The sequence below is a fragment of the Castanea sativa genome, chromosome 12 (assembly GCF_040712315.1).
Source record: "Castanea sativa cultivar Marrone di Chiusa Pesio chromosome 12, ASM4071231v1".
NCBI classification, from domain to species: Eukaryota; Viridiplantae; Streptophyta; class Magnoliopsida; order Fagales; family Fagaceae; genus Castanea; species Castanea sativa.
In genome coordinates, this window is record NC_134024.1 from 24,943,127 (window position 1) to 24,966,601 (window position 23,475).

At 33.8% G+C, this 23,475-nt stretch overlaps 1 protein-coding gene, 1 long non-coding RNA gene and 1 pseudogene across 6 annotated transcripts; 1 reads left to right on the plus strand and 2 right to left on the minus strand.

Annotated features, from left to right (window-relative positions):
* Window positions 1-1,737: 1,737 nt before the first annotated feature.
* LOC142619159 (protein FAR1-RELATED SEQUENCE 5-like) lies at window positions 1,738-6,418 on the plus strand (annotated as a pseudogene).
* An 84-nt stretch (window positions 6,419-6,502) lies between these two features.
* Window positions 6,503-8,846, minus strand: LOC142621132 (uncharacterized). Of its 2 annotated transcripts, none has more exons than XR_012841709.1 (4): window positions 8,594-8,846; window positions 8,113-8,177; window positions 7,932-8,005; window positions 6,503-6,772 (listed from the first exon to the last, which is right to left on the minus strand). It is a non-coding gene; the product is annotated as an uncharacterized LOC142621132 (long non-coding RNA). The 2 variants fall into 2 exon arrangements; XR_012841708.1 differs by having other exon boundaries at window positions 6,513-6,772; window positions 8,392-8,846.
* A 1,682-nt stretch (window positions 8,847-10,528) lies between these two features.
* On the minus strand, window positions 10,529-22,887 carry LOC142620005 (ceramide kinase). 4 transcript variants are annotated; one of them, XM_075793437.1, is made up of 13 exons: window positions 22,393-22,884; window positions 21,314-21,469; window positions 21,055-21,222; window positions 20,845-20,937; window positions 17,976-18,068; window positions 17,014-17,248; window positions 16,882-16,908; window positions 16,628-16,712; window positions 13,267-13,416; window positions 12,913-13,014; window positions 11,657-12,037; window positions 11,049-11,115; window positions 10,529-10,967 (listed from the first exon to the last, which is right to left on the minus strand). In XM_075793437.1, the coding sequence occupies exons 1-13, from the start codon at window positions 22,624-22,626 to the stop codon at window positions 10,830-10,832; spliced, it is 1,929 nt and encodes a 642-aa protein (XP_075649552.1). In that variant the 5' UTR covers window positions 22,627-22,884; the 3' UTR covers window positions 10,529-10,829. The 4 variants fall into 4 exon arrangements, with proteins under 4 accessions (XP_075649552.1, XP_075649556.1, XP_075649554.1 ...); XM_075793441.1 differs by having other exon boundaries at window positions 21,328-21,469; window positions 22,393-22,532; XM_075793440.1 differs by having other exon boundaries at window positions 10,828-10,967; window positions 11,049-11,102; window positions 22,393-22,887.
* Between the last annotated feature and the right edge of the window lie 588 nt (window positions 22,888-23,475).

Here is a 23,475-nt window from a genome sequence, read left to right on the forward strand (position 1 = left end):
GAAATTCATGAAGTATCAAAATTGCAAGCCTTGATATAAAATCAAGAGCCGGTTGAAATATTTTTTAACGAGTCCAAAAGTATCAGTCAGAAACTAGCATGACCAAATAGATATATAACTTGCAGCAAGGGCAAGAAATATTGCATGCTTCTGAACCACCTCAAATTATTGATACATTATTATTTGACTGAGGGGATCTGGTTGGTTTGGAATGAAATCCATAACAAAATAAAACTATAGATTGAAGAAAAAAAAAACTAAAGCTATGATGATTACAGTTACTCAAAATCAGTAGCAGAGTGATATGTCGTATATAGAGACACATACGTGCCAAAGAACACTACTTTTATGTAAGAAAATTAACCAAGAATAATTGTGTAACATTCCAATCAATGACCATTAACTCAAACACTGCTCATAGTGCCTGGAAAAGTTTGGAGGAAAAAGTCTGCATTTGGATTTTCTGCTTGTCTCATAAAGTTGGCGTCAAGGTCACTCTATCACTTGTATTAACGTAGCGTCTGGATTAACATGAATGTCTATTCCAATTTCCAACCATAGTTCCAAAGTGGAAACATCCAATGATTTGTATTTGTTTGTGACAGCAATTTATTTGTCCTTTTGGGACTCAATTGGGTTAAAACTCATAAAAATTTCAAAATTCATATGATATAATGGGTTGTGAATCAAATTAATTAATTAAGTTTCCCTATGAGAATAGGCTTTCGCCTCAATAAAAAACTTCTTATTGTTGTTCATCAGTTTTTATTGGAATCAGTCTGAAGACTCTAAACTTGAGTTTTCATTTCTCAAAACCGAAAATGATATGCAACCGAAGAGAAAGAACTTACTATGTTTCAGTAATGAATCAATACTAATTTACATTAGGAATGCACAGAATATAAATTAGTCCCAAAGAAAGGGAATAAAAAAGCTTGGTATCGGCTTTTGAGCCACGAACTTGGCTTAAATTTAAAACGACTTTAAGTATGCCCAACTCATATTTAAACAAGACAAGCTAACGCTTAAAAATACTGGACTCTTCCTGACCTGGCCCGTTTTTATTTTTCCCTCCGATTATTCACTACATTGGCTTCTCACTTCGGCTAGTGTAGAAGTAAAACAACCCGAAAAAATAACTTACTGATATTTATCAATGACAAAATCCAGTTGATGCATGGTTAATTGATGACTTATCTATATATATCTAGAAGTTGAACCATAGCATTTATTGTTACTGGGCTTTATTGAGTCACATCAGCAGTCACATTATCTACGTAACTACTCATTTCTCTCCACTACTTCCAACCATAACTTCTCTTTTTCCTTTTTATCTCTCCTCTACTCTTAACTTTAATGTCACTCATGGAGTCCTGGTCTATCTCTTCCTCTTCCGTTTATTTTGACTATTCATATCCCTATTATATTACTATAAATATGACATTCTCTATCACATTCTATATATATTTTCTCACATGAAAAATGTTATTTCTCTCTCTCTCTCGGATTCAGATCTTCTAGAGTTCCTAGGGTACTCTACTAGGTAAATTTCTTTAAATCCTTACCCCTCATTTAAAATTAATAGTTTAAGATTCTGCCACATCATCAATCCACTAATTTACTCTTTTAAAAACACAAATAAGAGATAACTTTAGGAAACAGCCGTGAACCTTAACGCGAGCAAATGGATTTAAACTTTCTTTTTTTCTTTTCTTTTTGGATGGAACAAATCATCAACCCACAAATTACTCCCGCCATTTTTCCCATCAGAATCCAAAAGTCACTCCTGGGTAAGAAGAAAACCGGACTTGAGATTGCAACTCTCCTAAATCCTTGAAATTTTCAATACTTTCAATCACAAATGATGGATCCACCCAGCTCAATCCCTTCAAACCGTCCATGGATGACCATTGAAAGCCCAATGGAGGCCAGGTATATTAGCTATCTTACTCTGTCTTTGGCCTTTGTTCTCTGTCTATTGTCTACTGTGCTATCTTACTCTTTCGTTTTTTTCGTTCAAGAAAGGCTGTGTTTTTTTGGGGCTATATCCTCTGCCTGCAAGGTGTTTGATAAATGTTCTAGATAAGAAATAGAGCAGACAAAGAAGATAGTTGTACTAGTTTGGGCTTCATGGTATTGTTGATTTTTAAAATTCTTAGTCTTTACTTTGTGTTTGCCCCACTCTGTTTATAATTAAAAAGCCAATGCCTGGTTACTAATGATTTGCACTGGACAGATAAGATACTATCTCCTGTTTAAGAGTTTAATTATTGGAAGTCTTTGTATCTCATTATCTTTTGAGTCTGAGATTATGGGTTGAGTAGTGACTTGTTCTATTATTTTTTAGGTGATCATGTACTATGTCAAATTCAGGTTTAAGTGAATCGGGATTGTGACTTAAAAAAATATATATTAAAAAAAATAAAAGATGAGAGGATAACGTGCCAAAGTCCATACATGTCTAGACTCTAGAGTATTAAAAATCCTTCATGATCAGATTTGTGTTGTACTAGTACACAAGAATTTTGTTTTTATTGTTTTGTTTGCAAACTAAAGTAGTGGCTTTTTGCTTATAAGGTATCTTTTATGATTAAAATATTTGTTTACGTTGTTGTTTACTTGTTTTGTTCAGTATCGACATTGTGATATGTGAGGTGAGGCTTATTATTGAAATATTTTCTGTGCGCATTGTTATTGTTTTGTGAGGTAAGGTTACTTTACCATTAACATATTTGCACCAAGCAGTTGTTGCGCATAAAAAGATGGTGGATAACTTATCATTCAAGAGGCGACTTATTGGTAGGAATTCGTTGTTTCACATTATCTTGTGATTTTGAGATTGTGAGTTTGAGTAGTGGCTTGTTTTATTATTTTTGAGGTGATCCTGTGCCATGTCAAATTCTAATTTAAGTGAGTCAAGATTTTAAATTACAAAAAAAATACATTAAAAAAAGGAGGATAATGTGTCAAAGTCCAAGAGACGAGTATTGAAAATCTTAGGGTACTCAGATTCATGCTGTACTAGTACACAGGAATTTTGATTCAATATGGTTGAGAAGTGCTATGGATATAGTATTTCTTCAACTATGGTTAAGTAGAATATAGATTTGACTACAATGATTTGCTTTGTGTTTTTGCTAATTTTTCTAATGATTTGCAAGCTGTTGGATTTGGAAATCTGCTTTGGTGCTTTTCTTTTCATGTTATTGGGTTCTGGTATTGCTTTGATTGTTTCAAACTTGTCTATTTAGTTCAAGTATATTAGTAATGGGACCTTGGTATATTAGTAATATTTGAAATATTCAGTTTCAATTAATTGAAATTGAGTTTTATTTTTTTTGTATTTTTATAGGATGATGGACAATTCTTATCAAAGCAAGGATACCGTGAATGATTGTACCCCAAAGATTGGTATGGAGTTTGATACGTTAGAGGCAGCTTGGATGTTTTGGAAAAATTATGGAAAACAAATGGGGTTTAGTGTTCGAAAGCATTATACAAATAAAAGTAAGATAGATGGAGAAATAACATCAAGAAGATTTTTGTGTTCTAAAGAGGGTACTCGTAAGCCTGATAAATGAGATCATCTGACCAGTCAACCTCGACAGGAAACAAGGACTAATTGTCTAGTATGATTGGGTGTTTCATTAGTTTGTGAGACCGGAAAGTACAAGGTGTACGATTTTGTATTGGAGCACAACCATGTTCTTCATCTTGCAACAACTACTTTCATGATGCGATCTGAACGAAAGATGTCTGATGTCCAAGCTTTTGCTATTGATTTAGCTTATGCTTCTGGAATTAAGCCTAAGGAGATACATGAGTTAATGAGTAGAGAGGCTGGTGGAAGGGCTAATCTTGGCTACACTGGAATTGATCAAAAAAACTATCTTCGAACTAGACGACAACGAAGCTTGATATTTGATATATGGTGAAGCCGGTAGTTTATTAAGGTATTTTCAACAACAATTGGTTCATAATCCATTGTTCCATTATGTTGTACAGTTGGATATCGAGGAGCAAATAACTAATATATTTTGGGCTGATGCTAAAATGATAATTCATTATGCCCATTTTGGTGATGTTTTTAGTTTTGACACTACATTTGGCACAAACAAAGAATTTAGACCTTTAGCTGTGTTTATTGGTTTCAATCACCATAGAGAGATGGTGATTTTTGGGGCTGCACTTTTATACGATGAGACAGCTGAATCATTAAAATGGCTTTTTGAGAGTTTTTTAAATGCACATGGTGGTAGAAAGCCTAAATCTATCTTTACTGATCAAGATTTTGCTATTGCAAAGGCATTAGCTGAGGTGATGCTAGAGACGTGGCATGGATTATGTACTTGGCACATAATGCAAAATGGAATCAAGAAATTAGGAAATTTGATGAAGGATGGCTCATTGTTCCTCCGAGACTTTAAAGATTGCATGTATAAGTATGAGAATGAGAGTGAATTTGAAGAAGCTTGGAATAAAATGATTCAGACCTATACAATTAAGGATCTTAGTTGGTTAAATGGTATATACAAATTGAAGGAAAAATGGGCTAATTGTTACATGAAGAGGGCAATTACTTTGGGAATGCGAAGTACTCAGCTTAATGAAAGTTTGAATGGGGATTTGAAAGATTACTTGAAATCAGATTTGAATATGGATGATTTTTTTGAGCATTTTGAGATGGTAGTAGGGCAGAAGCGGGATAAAGAGTTAGAGGCTGAGTATAATGCTAGGGAAAAATTGCCTCCTTTGTGCTTGAAGAATTCACCTTTATTGAAGCAAGCATCACAGGTGTATACCCCTACAATATTTAAAATGTTCCAAAATGAGTATGACTATGCATCAGCTGCAATAATAAAAGATCAGAATTGTAGCCAGCCAGTGCATGAATATACTGTTGTGCTTCTTGAGAAAGTTGGAGAATATAAAGTATTGTGTAGTCCTATTAGTAGGACAATCTCATGCAGTTGTAGGAAGTTTGAAACATTTGGGATTTTGTGTTGTCATGCTTTGAAGGTTTTCGACATACTTGATATAAAGATAATTCCTGATGGTTACATTTTGAAGAGATGGACAAGGGAAGCAAAAAATGGGTATGTCATTGACAGTATTGGGAAGGATGTCCATGGGGATGTTAACTTAAAAGTTACACAACGGTATAGAAGATTATGTCTCAGGTTAGTTAGATTAGCCTCACGAGCTGCTGAAATTGAAGAAGCATATGCTTTGGTGGAGAGTGTTGCAAAGGAATTAGAAAAGTAGGTTTAAGATATTGCCATGAAATTTTCAAGTGTGAGTCTTGATAATTCTAAAGATCAATTGTCATTGGGTGGTAGTGAAATTGTGGATCATGGAGAACCTATAAAGGATTTAGTTGAAAAGGTTAAAGGCCTCAAAAAGAAAGAAGGTCGTAAGGGTCGAAAAAGATGTAAAAGTTGGGTTGAACAACAATCAAGGAGAAAGAAAAAAACTTCAACGAAAGATACTGTTAGACAACAATTATCCAAGGTATGCTCTTGATGCAAAAAATATTGACAAATTTACATGCACTGTGTACAAATAGTTTATTTTTTTATTCTTGGTTAAACTAACTCCTTATATCTTACCATATAGGAAAACAACAGCTCTTCTCTCATAAATTACAATAACTCTATCTCACCTGTGCAATGCTATTCACATAAGGTGAGTAATCTTGTGAGTTTGTAGGTAAGCAATTTTAAAGAACTTTTACTGCTAAAAATTTGAAAGTTTTAACGAGAATTATTTGTGATTTATGATATAGGAAACAGATCAGTTACCTAATTCAATGGCACAGATGACATATGAAGGTCTCCGAGATCTTAGATGCCAAAACAGTTTCATTGAATCATCAACGATGAACTTGTTCATTTAGCTTTTTTAAGCTATTAATAAGTGGCATGTTCTTTTATGCAATGACATAGATGACACCAAATCATTATAATTTCTTGTAGGGATTGGATGTTGGGTTTGATCAAGCACAAGTTCCTTTGGGTGACAGAACAAATAATTATGATGCTCACATGAATTTTCTTGGTAAATGATTAACAAATGATAGATTTTTTTTTTTTTTTCTTTTTTGCCTTTACTAAGTTGTCAAAAGATAACCTTGGGTTTTTGAAATATGTACAGGTATGTGATTTTGATGCTGTCAATGCTATGGACGTTGTAAAAAGAGAAGAGGAGATAGGCCTTTGTTAATGCCGCCAATTTTACATTTTTCTTTTGTTAAGATTGTCCTTGTTGTAAAAGAGAAGAGGGGATAGGCCATTGTTAATGGTGTCAATGTTACATTTTTCTTTTGTTAAGATTGTAGGCCTTTGGTATGTAGCATTTTCCCTTCTTTAAAACAATTGTACCTTGTGCAAAGTTGAAACTTCTAGATTTTAAATCAATATTATTGGCAATTTGAATGTTTAGCAATAAATTACATTATATTACTTGTATGGTTTACAAGCACCTCTGAAATAACAAAGTAAGATAAGAGTGATAAAACTGATATTATTGCCAATAATCATTCATTACATATCTATAACTATTGAAACATTGGTAATACATGAAGCATTTTAGCCACTATTGATACATATTCTTCTTAAATATTGTGATCTCTAGTCTCTACCACTGTCTTTTTTCCAAAGAACTAAATCCTAAAAGCCACTGTGAATACCACTCAGTGATAGCCACCCGCATAACTAGTGTGCAATCATAGATCATCAACATCCAAGCTTTCAAGTGAACCTGAAATTAGAAGCTAGGAAAAAAAAGTGTCAAAGTGGGACCGTAAAGATCAATATGATACATTAAAGTAAGTGTCAAAGTGTTAAAGAAGACTCAAAATTATCATTTGAGTGAAAATAAAGGGTAATAAGCACTTATCAAAAAAATTTCATCATACAAATTTCCCCAAAATCATCATACAAATTTCATTGAATCCATGTGAAAAACCAGTCAATTCAAAAGTTCTAGATTTAATTAAAAGTCATGAAAAGCATGTTTTTGTATAGATTGAGAAGACTGAACCCGGGTCTAAGGTTGAAATGCAATTTTCAGGTCACCACATTGACAAAAATTGCTGAATAGTTCCCTCTAAACCTTTCACAACATTTTTATTGAGTGCAATTTCAGCACGGCTAACATATATATATATATATTTTTTTTTTTGATAAGTGAAATAGCAGTCCTTTTTTTTTTTTTTCTTCAGGTTTTAATAACAAATGCAACTAAAACCCAAACAGCATCTGTCAATAATATATTCCCACACAGACCCATGCAACCCTTATTGAAACCCCAATTGGTCTTCTTTCAACAGAGACCAACCAATTTCTTTCCTCCATAACATCCACCACCAAACACAAAAGCCCCTACCAAAAAAAATTCAAAACCTAACATCTTAATAAAAGTCATAAATTGTAAAAGAAACCATCAAGCCGGTCCAAATATCAAATATATTGGTTTTCTCGATATGCCTTGTTTTCTTGACTCTTCTCAGTACCTGTAGTGAGCAAGCTTGTATGGACCCTCTACAGGGACACTAATGTAGTCAGCCATGGGATGATGCCTACAACCAACTTCCCAACTTCTTTCCATTTTTACTAAGAATCATTCTCATATTGCTGGAAAATTTGCAAATTTATAATCATATTAAGTGATGGATAAATTTCCAAATAGTAGCCCATAGTAAAAATCACTTTTCATAATTTTCTAACATTGATATAGCAGCTAAAAGAGGTGAGGTCTTAAGCTAAAACCATCACCTGGCTTCCCATAAACAGAGGTCCATAGAAAGGGGGCACAAAAATAGATCAAATTGTACATCAATATCTTACCAAAGCAATTAGTGAACTAGTGACTTCGAAGTTATATGATTATAATGCGAAAGCCATATAATACAATTAATTAATTAATTATACCATCCATCCTTTCCAGTCACTCCTTTGCTTGGCAGTGGACTGAAGTCTTCAACAACCAGACGAGGATACTGGCTCTGTATAAATCCATAGATTCAGGATAAATTATAAATTCAGTTTTTAGAATTTTCAACGGTCAGAGGGTACTTAGTAAAGCAGAAAACTCAGAACTAGTATTGCAGACCTGATTAAAAGTATGAATTTCTACATTTGCGCCAGAGTATCTTATTTGACATAGTACATGATCACCTAAAAAATAATAGAACAAGTCACTACTCAACCCACAATCTCAGACTCAAAATATAATGAGATACAAAGACTTCCAATAATTAAACTCTTAAACAGGAGATAGTATCTTATCTGTCCAGTGCAAATCATTAGTAACCAGGCATTGGCTTTTTAATTATAAACAGAGTGGGGCAAACACAAAGTAAAGACTAAGAATTTTAAAAATCAACAATACCATGGAGCCCAAACTAGTAAAACTATCTTCTTTGTCTGCTCTATTTCTTATCTAGAACATTTATCAAACACCTTGCAGGCAGAGGATATAGCCCCAAAAAAACACAGCCTTTCTTGAACGAAAAAAAACGAAAGAGTAAGATAGCACAGTAGACAATAGACAGAGAACAAAGGCCAAAGAGAGAGTAAGATAGCTAATATACTTGGCCTCCATTGGGCTTTCAATGGTCATCCATGGACGGTTTGAAGGGATTGAGCTGGGTGGATCCATCATTTGTGATTGAAAGTATTGAAAATTTCAAGGATTTAGGAGAGTTGCAATCTCAAGTCCGGTTTTCTTCTTGCCCAGGAGTGACTTTTGGATTCTGATGGGAAAAATGGCGGGAGTAATTCGTGGGTTGATTTGTTCCATCCAAAAAGAAAAGAAAAAAAAAACGTTTAGATCCGTTTGCTCACGTTAAGGTTCACGGCTGTTTCCTAAAGTTATCTCTTATTCGTGTTTTTAAAAGAGTAAGTCAGTGGATTGATGATGTGGCAGCATCTTAAATCATTAATTTTAAATGAAGGGTAAGAATTTAAAGAAATTTACCTGGTAGAGTACCCTAAGAACTCTAGAAGATTTGAATCCCTCTCTCTCTCTCATGTTTTATTTTTGAGTGAATTTTTCATTTTATATATATATATATATCTCTCTACTTTGGATTGATGTATTTATGTGTTGTTTAGAATTTTACTTTGGGTTGCAATTTGGTTTTGTATTTTTAAGTTATTATCTTTTTTCCTTTTCTATAATTGTTAAATGTTATTTTATTGCATATATATATATATATATATATATATATATATATATAGTTTGCAAGAATATAATGTTATTCTATTATATATCATGACTTAGATAATTTAGTGTTTGACTTATGAATATATTTTTTATTTGATACTTCTTTTTCTCATTTTATTTTCTATTTCTCTCTCGAAAAAGGTAATTACTCTCTCTCTCTCTCTCTCTCTCTCTCTCTCTCTCTCTCTCTATATATATATATATATATATATATATATATATATATATATTCTTTTTTGAAACCTTACTTTAGGTTGATGAATCATTGTATTTTTTATATAATACTATTTTTGGTTAATATGATTTGGTAGTGTGTTTGATTTTTTAAGTTTTCTATCACAAGTCTTCTCTCTCCTTTTAGCTTTTGTTTTTTTTTTTTTTTTGGACATAATATTTAGTTATTTTGGAAATAATTTTGAATTTATATCAAAATACAATGTTGGCTATGTATTTGAATGTGTCTATCAATTATTAAAATTATACCGCCCAAGATGAATATGCATAAACAATATTTTTATTTTTATTTTTATTTTTCATTGATTTATTATTTAGTTGTAATATCAAAATTAAAATAAATGAATATGTAAAGTTAAAACTATCTCGGATGAATTTTTAAAGCCAATATATTTATATATTTAATATTTTCAAAAAGTTAAAAGTAAAAAAATAAATATTAAAAAGAGTAATGATGTGACAAATGAGAAGGCTCAACAGAAGCGTAGTAATAAAATTACGATATGAAGATCCAGTTAAAGGCAATAAAATCTTAATAAATAAAAGTGTATGTAATTAAAATAAAAAAAAAAGATCTTGTTCTCTTAATGTTCTACTGATTATTTTCTTTCATTTCAATAGTTAAAGTGTTCAATTTTAGACATAAAATCTATTTTTTTCCTACATATTATTTTAAATATTAATTTATAATATGGTAAAGTCACTTAGGAATGTTTAAGAAAGATGCAGTTCTAATTTCATGCATCTACATTAGTAAACAAAACTCAATCAATAGTTCGAAACTACTCCTATGATAAGGAAAATTACAAATATAATAATATTCATAATGAAAATTTTGATTAATATATTTGAAACTCAAAACAGTTTAATTGTACAGGAAAAACAAATTAGGAAAATATAATGCACGATAACATAATTTATCAAAATATGGACCGCCTAAAAAATGAATAATATCAATCAAATAAATCCAAATAATAAAATGATGATATAGTTTTTGGGATAAATAAATGAAAAATAATTTTAGAAATTGTTTAAGTTTTTTGAGAACAAATTATTTTCTACAAAATTTAGAAAACAAATTACATATTATACCATAACTAAAATATAATTATTTATTCCCACACATCACGTGGGTCTGCGACTAGTCCTTTTAATAGTAGTACAAATTGAACATCAGCATTGCTTGATGTCTTTTTCTCCTGCTTAATATCAGAAGTGTTTGTTGAACCTCACACTCTTAAACTAAAGCCCCCTGAAATGTTCTCTAAATTTCATTATACACACTAGTCATTTGTACAAAACTGATTGACTGGATATAGGGGAATAGTTAAGATTTTCTCCAACAAACTCTTTTTGCAAGTCTTCTGTTAGACTTCAGGACCAGACGCAAATAAGCTAACAAGGCCTCTAAATACTTGTGCTGAGAGTTGGTGAGCTTGAAATGGCTCCCCATCCATATTCCATATACTCTCAGTGCCATAAGAAGTAAACATAAAAGCTGTCGTCTGTACACAAGAAATGAAATAATTACAAAAATAGATATTGCAAAAACACAAGAAAGATAAGACCCAATTTATGAAACATACTTTATGATGTTCAACGAACTTGAAGTTCAGGGGACTTCCACCTCTCCTTGCAAGCTGGGTTAGGTGCCTGTAGGTATCAATCAATTACGGCATAGGAGTTCAAAAAATAAATAAATAATAAAAAACAACTCCAAGGAGAAGGAAACAGAAACTTAAATGAAAGAAGGGTGGACAGTAACAGAAGCAGCAAGAATATCTTCATAATTAGTATCACAACCAACTTCATTGAGATGAGTTACAGGTACAACAGGACCCAACTTTGGTAGGATTGCAGAAGAAACACCCTAAAAGATGAGGATAAGAATATGATTTTGCATTACTATGTTACTTGTGAGACAATAGAAGGTTTTCTTAGTAAATGAAAGAAGTTTTCAAATCTTTCACTTTCAGAAAGAAATCAATTGGTCATTAAGTGTTTGATAAAGACATTCTCCGATTCTCCTGCATCATGTGCCACATCCTAGCAGGTTAAAAGACTCAACCAACTCTGTTTTCAAACTTACTGAGTTCAAAATTAACCAAATTTTCTCTCCTTTTTTTTTTTGGAGGGAGGAGGGGGGGGGGGGGGGGGGGGGGTTGGCAAAGATAGTCTCCATCTGTCTACATACCATAGATACAAAGCATGAGGGCAGTCTTTAATCAATATGAGATGCAGGAAACCATCTGAAAGGTGTGCATCAGCCACCAAACCATCTGGTGCCTTTTCATTTCGGCAGGAGATTATGGCAGCACCAATGCTAATATAACGCCCTTTAGATCTCAACCATCTTGTTTCCTCTGGAGGTGGGTAAGGCACTGATCTGGGACTTCCCATGGATACTTCATCTGCTTTTTTGTTACAAACAGTGCAATTAACACGACAAATCACTCTTTCAGATTTATTTGAACTTCGTAATGGTCGAACCCGACCACTCAAGCGGCCTCTTTCAAGAGTCGAATTTTTTTCTTCTGATTTGACTTCTATGTATGCTACTTCTGCCTCATATGACCTGAATAATATCATAGATCAGAAACTATTACCAATTGGCACAATTAGCATTAGTCATGGTCACACGGTCACAGTCTACAAGTAGCTTATGGAAGAAAACAATAACATGCTTATTGGGAGTTCCACATCAAAACCAGGGAGAAAGAATAGATTAACAATGTTTCTCTCAAATACACAGGATAACCATATTTATGAATCACAATATAGCATATATGACATGACACTAGTTACAAACCCGAAATTAACACAGTAACTTATGCAAGATCTCAACATGGTGCAGATATGCCTCCAAAATAACAAAGCTCATACAGCAGAACTGTTTCGTTGATCAGATTTGGATGCTTTTCTGCCATGAAGCAGAAATACCAGCATGGTGCAGGCCTACAGGGCAGTGACTGAATACTAAAATCAAATAATAGCAATTAAAGACCGACACTGATCTGTTTCTTTTTCTTTTTTTTTCTTTTTTCTTTGCCCCCTTAATTTTTAAAATTATTATATTAATATTGTTAAATTACTAATTGTCCCAAAAACTTAAACTATTGGAATATGATAAATTTAATCATTTAACCACATATTTCTAACACTCCCCCTCACGTGTGGGCCAAAACTACCTTTTAATAGGTGAAACCCAACACGTAGAAATTTAAATGCGAGGTAGAGTAGAGGAGACAAGGATCAAACTCAGGTTCTCATGCTCTAATATCATGTTAAATTACCAATTTTCCCAAACACTTAAGCTATTAAAATATGGTAAATTTAATTATTTAACCACATATTTCTAACAAACATAACCAAATATGCAAAGTAAAAAGAAGTATTTATTTTAAATACATTGCAACTGAATGAGGGTAGCTCCATTGTATTCAGATATACCTGTGCTTCAAAAAAACTTTTGTGCCTGCATAATCATAACGTTTGGGTCCCATCCAACGAAACTTTTCACTCTCTGTAATGACATCTCCATAAAATCCATACCTAACATATTGAACATATGGATTTAGAAGAGAGAACATCCAAAAAAACTGTCTTAAATTGTAAAACATAAAATTACACGCATACTAGGGACTCTTTCTATTACATGAAACCCTCACTAGATGTTGCAAGAGGTGTGATTATGTATAGATTAGTCAAGGAATTGTGTATTTTTGGACCCAAATCATTTTTAATAATAAGAAAATATAACATCCTGGTACAAAAAGTACCACATCAAAGATAATGAGAACCTACCCAGCAAAAGAAGCCGCATAGCGTACATAAGGTTCAACTTTTGATTCAGGCGTTGTTTTCCATCTCACAACTTGAGCTATATCAAGGCCCACCCTATTACCTAGGACAATGTGCAAGGCAGATGTTATAGGATCTCGAGCTCCAGTGGTACTGCAAAACAAAGTCCACCATATTACATGTAACCACATAATTATATCAACCAAGACAATAGATGATACTAAAAAATCTTCCTTGAAAATTAGCAAATTATACATACTCGATGTCAAAAATAAGTACCACTGCACATGATCAATGAAACTAAAGTAAATCAGAGCATTTTGTACTGTCTATTAAATATACAAAGGTGAAATTCCCATGTACTTGAATTGTGTCTTTCCTTACACACTAAATCAACTGTGATCCAATTCAGTGCAAAAAATAAAAATAAAAATCAACAATGACCCCTCAACTCTCCTCCCTCTACCATTGTAAACAGGATCTAGGCTTCGTTGAGTTGAACTTAGGTAATTTTGATGATTAGCGCTAGAATTGTGCAAAAAACCAACAGACCCAATCCACCCGCCTGGCCAACAGATGGTTTCAACAAAATTATCAGTCGGCAATGGGGGTCTCAAAGTCCAAAAAACTCCAATTGTATGTTGGAGATTGGAATTCCAACACATTTGCCTGAAGCACCCAATCACTGACCGCTCTTCTCAATCTCCATCACAACTTATTCCTTGAAATTTCAAGGTTTAACTCTGTTTGTATGAGGCTGTGGCAGCAAAAAAATTAATAAACAATCTCCCTACATCTTGGACACCCAAAACATAGGGTAAGTAGTCACACTTCTGGATCTACACCCATTGCAAAAACAATTTATATTCAGAACATCATCCCATCAATATGCAGGATGGGCTTATGATCCAGGATATTGGTTTATGGGCATCCACTACAGAGCTTCTTCAGCACTGAATCTGCATTAAATGAATCCCATCAAGGGTATCAAGGAACTTTATCAGTATGATAAAGATACCCCTGAAAGTGTTCTATGAAGGTAGGGGTTCAGGTGATAACCCAATGGTATTGGCACCCTTTGTGGCGCTCAATGTATAAGGCTCGAACACCACCTCCCCCTCCCCCTCTATTTACCTAGGAAAAAAAAGAGTTCTATGCATGTAGGATCATGAACCAGATCCTAGTCTCACCTGTCAATTCAACTTTTTTCAAAATTATCATTTTCGTAATGAAAAGGAAAAAGGCCTAAATGAGACCAGTGAGATATCCTATACAAGGCTTTTATCTCCTGTTCATGCACAGACACAAACAGGGACGTATGCAATGCAACTATGTCTTAGTATCTGATTGTGCATCCAAATTAGGAAAACAATAAAGATGTTCCTAAAAACCACTAAGCATTTACTAGTCACTAAAGTCCATTAAGGAGCAGTTGTTCCGCAAACCATCATTAATTAGTGAAAGATACTATGTTTAAAGTTAATCAAAGAATGCTAATCTTCAAATATAATCCCACTCCCCAAGTCTTAAATGCTCAAAATAAATGGGGCAAAGATTATAGTCTTTCTTGTGCAGAAGCTCAATTCTGTAAATTGATAATCTTAATGAATTTCAAATGCTTGTTGGGGAGATAAACTTCTTGGGGAGCCTTCTTGAGTAATTAGTATAACATATAGAGACACTTTAACCTAAAAGGCTTAAGCCCACTAGATATGTGCACAACTTTGGTATATTAACCGCACATTCTTTTCATCATTATTCAATGTGGGACTTCACTTACACGTGTAAACCCAACAATCTTCCCCTCACGTGTGAGTCCTTGCCTCTCTGTGGGCTTCAAGACCTCTCCATGACCATGAACAAGTCCTACTCGCTCCCCCTTGCCTAATGGGCTTTTTCCTTCACTAGTGCATCATCCATGGGCCTCCACATGTCAACCCCACATGTCTTCATCAATGAGAACTTCGCATCTCACCGTTTTCTTGCACCATTGGCAATAATACTCCTTTGTTAGGCCTTTTCTCAAGATCGCTTGTGTGGGCTTTTATGGGCTTGCCTTGTGCAATATACTATCCACGCTCCAACTATGAAAAAGAACCATCCCTACTCCATTTGCGAAAGGGCTCCACCAAGTACACACACCCCATTCCTGCTCCAACTGCAAAAGGAACCTCAATAACCTTGCCACCTTTTTGCCCCACACCACCTTGGGCTTTGATACCACTTATTGGAGAGATAAAGTTCTTGGGGAGCCTCCTTGAGTAGTTAATATAACATATAGAGACACTTTAACTCAAAAGGTTTAAGCCCAATGGGTATGTGCTTAATTATGTTATATTAACCACCCAACAATGCTTACATTGGAGAGAGAATATTTTTTAGTTTATGCATGACTAAACAACTCAAAGAGCCAAATTCCCTCTTGAATGAAAGACATTTGACATCATGGCTATAATATCTTTGCTTTTTGCCCAAATATTTTCCCATTTCTTTTAAACACCATAAAATGCTATTTCTTGTTTCTACTACGTGCAGTTATTTGTATTTTTCCTTATAAGTATCTCAATCATATCTATTTTCTGGTTCCTGAACAAAATATGAATCAACACTTGAGTGTATGTTTTTAGGATTTAATTTTGGTTTTTGAGCAACTATGAACATTTGATATATTTACAAAATACACTTCACAAAAGGTAATATTTAAAAATTTAGTTTTAGTTGCCTACAATAGTACCTATGAAACTAGACCAACTAATTTACAGGCAAGCAAGGTCTTATGCCTCTTTGATGTGTATTAGATTAGATTGTTACTTGACACTATGGAAAAACATGACCTAAACAGAAACTCAAGGTTGTAGAACCTAAGAAACATCACATACTATATACGTACTGCATAGCTCATGCTTGAACAATAAGTTGCCAATAAGGCCAGAATGACATTTTTGGGAAACGTATAAGGCACATTCCTTTAGTGACCCCTGAGGTGTGAGACATGTAGTTCATAATGCAACTAAGAAAAGATAACATGGAAGTAACAACCATAGACACTTTTTATTATTATTTTTTTTTTATGACATAGGAGAACTTCACTCATATTAGTTGCATGTCGCAAAGCATACTGTACAACAATCCTCACTGTTGATCAAACTCCTACGGGCAACTGACCCCACCTGCCAGAATCAGTTACCAGGTAATCCAAAGGCTTTTCACCCTTGACGGGCTAAGCTATTGCTGATAAGTTCACAAAATTATATTAAGTTGATCTTAGATATGAAATAACAGTCATGCTTTATACTAGGAAAAAAAAAGAAAAAAGAAGAGAGAGAATAAAGAGTGCAAAAAATATAATTATGCAATAAATTACCACATCACAATGGCATCAGTTGAACCAGCAGGAATGATTCCAAATCTAAACCGATCTTTGGCGAAGGACAAATCACAATCTTGATCTGTTGAATTCTCAAAACAAGAAAAGAGCAATATCAGAAACTAGACATTTTTTAACAATAAAAGAACACTACCCATGAAGGAGATGGAGGGTGGGGGGAGAGTCAGCAACATTTTCAGTATACTGACATCATATATAATATAAAATTGTGAAGTACGGAAAAAACTAACCAGTGTTGCAAGAACCATCTTCAGTTCCTGTAATTTCAGATAGATTTAGTGATATATCAGATAACCATCAATTACAATCACAATCAAATCCATGGTTGGTTTATATAGAAACAAAGTGATTGTGATACGTACTGGAATTTGAGAATCCAGATCCATTTTGTTGTCTAGCACCTGAGAGGAGAGGTGACTGGTCTTCATTTTGATAAGAAGCAGTCTCAGCAACTGTTTCACTTGAACCATGATGAATTACGAAACTGCTATTTCCATCAACCGAACAAGTAATATCTGAAGGGCTAGGTGGGTAAGGAGCTTTATGCCTTGAAGAAAGAAACCCATTAAGGATTTCATTGAAGAAACCATCACCACCCTGGAATCAGATCAATTAGAAAGCTACCAAAATAAGCAGGAAAGACTACTTAGAACTTAAAGGTATGAGTGGAATAAATCAAAGAGAAATTTAGAGGTTTTCAAAAAGCAAAGAGATTAAAATCACTGCCAAAAGGATGGTCTTCTGAAATAGACAGCCAGGGAAAAGAAAGAAAAGGGGGAAAAACTTTCTTTACTGAAAATTATCAAATCTGAATTAAAATATGATTACAACAAGGAAGCACACCTTTTTTTTTTTTGTTGCTAATGTGGGTGTCCAGAGGTATTAAGCAAACAGTATACCATAGAAACCCTAATTATAATTAAATCCTAGTCCTAGAACATAATAAAATCTCAGCCATCCAAAATAACCTAAATAAATGACTATAAAAGACAAACCCCCCCCCCCCCCCAAATAAAAAAAACTGAATAATAACCTGCAAGCTTTTTCCCTTCAATATTAAGTTTTCTGTTCCTCCATCATATATACAGTAAAGTTCATAACTCAGTACATCTGGCAGCATAAAGCAATTATCACATGGTATGGAATATTAAACATGGAACGTGAAACATACAAGAGCACAACACTCACTATGCCATAGACGAAGTTGATTCACAACACTAGCTAAGCATAGTTCTGTAAATTATCAACTGGATGGCCTAAAATTTATAGCTTACTATTATTCTACAAATGACAAATGACAATTGAAGGGGATCTCATTACGTACAACTGCCACAACACCATCATATGAGTAAAGCTCCTTGTTTGAAGTAGAGGTCATCACATGTAATGCCTGTCCTGCCCTCTGTGTCACGATCACCTGATAAAGGGAATTAAATAATAACTATTAAAAAAGAATATGAATTAAAAAGGTTTCAAATACTGTGGGTTGTGGGATTGTACATCCAAGATTATGAAAACAAAAGCTAACACCATACTCTCATCCAGCAAAGACCTATTGTTCATACTCTTCTGTTTGGCTGTTATACCCATGTCAACATGACACAAGTACTCAACATAGTTGTGGGCAGGGACAACTGTCAGGCCCTTGGCTAAAACTACAGACACTTTTTCCCTTGCAAGCCCACTTACAGAGAAAATCCTCCACATTCTCCCTAATCCATTGCTGCATATTGATTTTTATAGAATTGACGCATAATCTCCATCTTTTATGCCTTAGTTTAATGTTTTACAATAAAATTAGCATAGTCATGACAACGATTGACAATCTTTGTAATTTTTATTCTTAGTTGCTAGTGTATTTCTTGTATGCATCTAGTGTACATGGGCTGCACCCTTTTTGTGCTTTTAATGATTGATTTGGCCCCTTTTGTGTTCATAATTATTTTTCCTTACAAAAAAGAAAGAACTTATGACAATGATTGAAGTAACAAATATTGACCTAGGAGTCAATATTGAGAAGCAAAGTTCTTCAATCATTGATAGTGCTTTCAATGATTGAAGTAACAGGAAAATAAATGAATATGACCTAGGAGTCAGAACCTAAGCCTGGCTTGGAGTCAACACCAGACCAAAGAGAGACCAAATGACCATTTTTTTTCATTCATCAAAATATCAACTATCTCCTCAAGGAGTACAATAGGTTGCTTATAAAGGAAGCTAAACCCTAGTTCTAATTGGCTAGGAAACCTTAATTGCCTTATTACAAAAATAACCTTGCTTCCAAATTAAAATACTAATAGCTTAATAAACTACTAGGACCTAAAACATAAAAATACAATTGACTTGCAAACATAAATAATACTCAAAAAAAATAAAAAATTGCGTCTCCCTCGTCATTATGAGGCTATTGGTAGAGTTTTAAGAGACAAATGCGCTGGGATTCTAAAACAAATGCCTTGGTCATGATTACCTTATGAGGCTGTTGGTGGGATTGCAACAGCGGCAGTAGCACTAGGCAAGTGAGGGCAATGGCAGCGCAACATCAAGAAAGGGATGGTGGTTGCGTGAGAAGCAACCAGATCTGACTATTGAGGTTTGTTGGTGGAGGAGTGGTGCAATGGCAGCGATGGACTCTTATTTCTCCTCTTGTTGTCTCTGGTTGCGAGGGGTTTGGAGACTTGATTGTGGGTTTTGGATTGGATTTTTATGGTTGGCTTGAATCTCTGGGTTTTCTGATGGGCAACACAACTGTTTCACATAAAGTTTTATGGTACCAAGTAGAGAAATTGCAAAGACAACTTTCTGGTGGTGGAAAACACAACGGTGATGGGATTTTTTTTGGTTGGTTTTGGATTCATTGCGGTGATGCTTCAAACAGATCAGTGTTTACTCTGATACCAAAATTGACGTAGGACAACCAAGAAAATAAAGGATATGACCTAAGAGTCAGCACCAAGCGAGAAAAACACTAGGAGTCAATACTAGATCAAACGGCCATTTTTTTCATTCATCAAAATATCAACTATCTCCTCAAAGAGTACAATAGGTTGCTTATAAAGGATTGCTAAACCCTAGTTCTGATTGACTAGGAAACCCTAATTGCCTTATTACAAAAATAACCTTGCTTCTAAATTAACATACTAATAGCCTAATAAACTATTAGGACCTAAAACATAAAAATACAATTGATTGGAAACGTTTTTTTTTTTTTTTGATAAGTAATAAAAATATATTAAAAAGAAGAGGGGTGTCACCTGAGGATATAGGAAGTATACATCAAGGACAAAAACAAATCAAGTGCATAAAGTACAAAAGTCCATAAAACCATGGACTGAAGAAAATGAACGAAAGCCTAACACTGTAACCCAATCCAGAAGAGTCTTAAGGAAGAAGAGTTTAAAATCTGAAACAGAGTTTAAGATCTGAAACTGATCTCTCTGAATCCTCAAAATGCCGGTTATTCATCTCCCACCAAATGCACCACATCAAACAATGGGGCACAGCTATCCAAATAGCAGAATTCCGATGCCTCCCAAACTTTCCTTGCCAACAAGCCAACAGCTCCACCATTGTTTTCGGCATAACCCAATGAAAGCCAAACAAAGTAAACACCATAGACCATAAATCAAAAGCAATAGAGCAATGGATGAGGAGGTGGTCAACTGATTCCCCATAAATAATACTAAATAAAAATCTTCTTGCGTCTCCCTCATCACTTCCATTGACTAATTCCCTTCCAAAGCTATCAATGTTTCACCATAATCAAAATCTAAAACCTTGTCTGTCCTTAATACATTTCTGTCTATACATTCACAAAATAAACTCCCAAGTGCATAAACTTAAGTGAAGTCAGATAATGAAAATTTTAAAACCAAAAATAAATAAAACAAAAAAGTCCTAGTAGACAGTGCGTGAAGTGCAATAATTGCACTGAACTGACCACCATGTAGCCAAACTATAATAGTAACAAAAGAAAGAGAACCATTCAACACTAACAAATATGCAAATGCAAAGATGCTTTTAAAGCATAAGATATTTCAGCATTACACAATTGAAAAAGTTATAAATCGATATTTTGGCACAAAGTGTCGCAATCAAATTAGTAGGTATGTCAAGTATGCGAACAAAATGTGTAATTCTCAAAGAGTATGAACCATTTATTTATAGAGGCATCAAGTACGCTGAAATCTTACCTTTGTTTTGACTTTAGCACGTGAGAATATAGGTTCCACAGTTTCCCAAGTTCTACAACCACTCCCTTTCCCACTCCTTGGATGAACGAAAACCTAGTAAATCAGAGACAAAAACCGCAAAAACTTTACTACCACATTTTGAGCAACCACCCAAAAGACAAATATAATTGAAGCAAAAGACACAATAATGAATTATTTCACAGAACATACCAGAAGATTTCTTGGTCTCCCCAATTCAAGGTTTAGAGAGGCATTAATTCGATCCACCCACATCTGACACGTCTGCAGATCCTTATGACAGAATGTGTATACAGCCAGAACCCAAAGAGAAGACTGAGTTTTTGACCTTTGGAAACCATGCACCATAAAGCGGTACATCTGCATCAGAGTAAATAAATTTTCCATCCCCTGAGATAATAGCCAAATGTGGACTAAAACTGCATAAGAAAGAACATTAATGAGAACAAACCTCATGGTCATTACCCAAAAGACTTCTTCCACCATTTAGAAGATTTGGTTCATGAACCAAGCCATAGTCAATGAACTCAACAGCATAAACATCGGAAAATTTGATCTTAGTTGCAGCCTTCGGAGCAACTTTTCTGCCCAAACAAATTGACTCATCCTGTTTATTTTTAAAAAAAAAAAAAAAGTGTTACACTATCTTATTAACCTTAGTAGTTGAAAGTTAGAAAACATATCTTAAAATACTTATAATTGTTTAATAGAGATTTTACACAACCATCCATTATAAGATGATGATGCCAATTAATAGAGATTTTAATAAATAAATGATCAAGCAATGCAGAAATTATATTGTACTTGATGCCATACTGCTTATCTACATTAAAACATGATAACCTAACTGGTTATACCAAAGATTAACCTATTGAATTTAGATAAATCACGCAGCAAACCAACTTCCAAACCATTCGTTTATTACAATTTTAGTAAAAAGTCAACTTCCAAAATGACCCCCCTAACCAAATTTTTACCAATACATAGAACATCATTTTGAAAACTTATATGTATCATAACCTTGTTGTAGAAAGCGGCATTTTGTGGCATGTGCCTTCCACCAAAAGTGGCATGTCACGGTTTCAATTTTAGAGTTTGGTAATAAGCCCCTCCAAAAATAAAAATTGGAGGTAAAGCTTCCAATCAATCACCTCTACCAGACCCTGCAAAAATGGGACCTTTGTGCACTAAGTACAACCTTTTAACCTTGCCAAAGAAACTAGAAACCAAATTACTAACCTTGACACGGATCTCAAATTACTCCAATTCAATATTACAAGTCCCAATTGACATCAGGAAGGTCAGCCCCATTAAGCATTAAAACAACATTCATTCCTTGAAAACCAAGCAATCCCCATTAAAAAAAGGATTTTTTTTTTTCAAACGAAACAAAACAAAACTAGATACAAAAAGGATCACAAATTGGTATTGGATTAGATACGACATGAACCAAATATATACACATACAAACATTATAACTATATGAATCTGATAAATTTTATCCAAACATAAAAAAGAAGAGAGATTTACAAGATTGAAGGAGGAGTGGTGCAATTTTTCCCAAGACAACCCATCAGAATTGAAGGTGAGGATGACTTGGCCAACATGATCCAAGAAAAGGGTAGTGCTCAAACGCGATGCTTCTTCAGCATCACCACCATGAAGCTGAGGCTCAGAGTTGTCATTCGACTGAATCGGCTTGGAACTCTCTCCCACAGCGATACCATTACCATCTTCTAACAAGTTATCTTCGTCTCTCTCCATTTGCAATTGGAATTTAGGCAAAACTGTTGTGTCCCAGATAACTTTTTCTCTCCCAAGAAATTGAAAATACGGAAAACCAAATCTGGGTTGTTGTTGTTGTTGGAAAATGGGACATACCCATCTGAAATAAAGTTCTCAGAACCGTTGATTCTTCTTTCTTTAGTTTACTTTGTCCGTCGTCTGTTTTCTGTTTTCGACATCCAAAAAAGAATTGTTCCACCAACTTTTCATATGTTGAATTTCCTATATTATCAGAGATTTTTTTTTTTTTTTTCTTTTCAGAATATATATTATCATAGTCAAAAATTTAGTTATGATTCTTATTAAAACTCGTGTTACCTCTAAAATATATAAAGCAATTTTTTTTTAAAAAAGATTATCATATATTTTAAGAAATTTTTAACGAGGAAATAAATAAAAAAAATAACTTACTTTTATTTACAAGTTTTTATATTTTCCAAAACAGTGATGTTAAGCGGTTAACAAATCATATATGGAAAGCATCTTGACTCATAAATAAAATATCCATCTACAAATTTATGCTAGAAGTTAATGATTAAAATATTGTTGAGATTATGTTATTTTAGTTAATTAAATAGAATTATTTCATTTATGAACTTATAAAAATTAGATTCACTAATAATTTACATATAATTTATATATTTTAAACCATAACATCTGCAATAAAAGAATTTACCGATTGAGTTAACTGAAACTACAAGATCTTTACTGTTTAGTGCATAAACTATATGAAAAGGAAAAGTTAGATTCGCATGGCACGAGGAGAAAAAGTTGAAAAAATAAATTAAAAAAAAAAAAAGAAGAAGAAGAATAAAGAAAGAGAGTGAA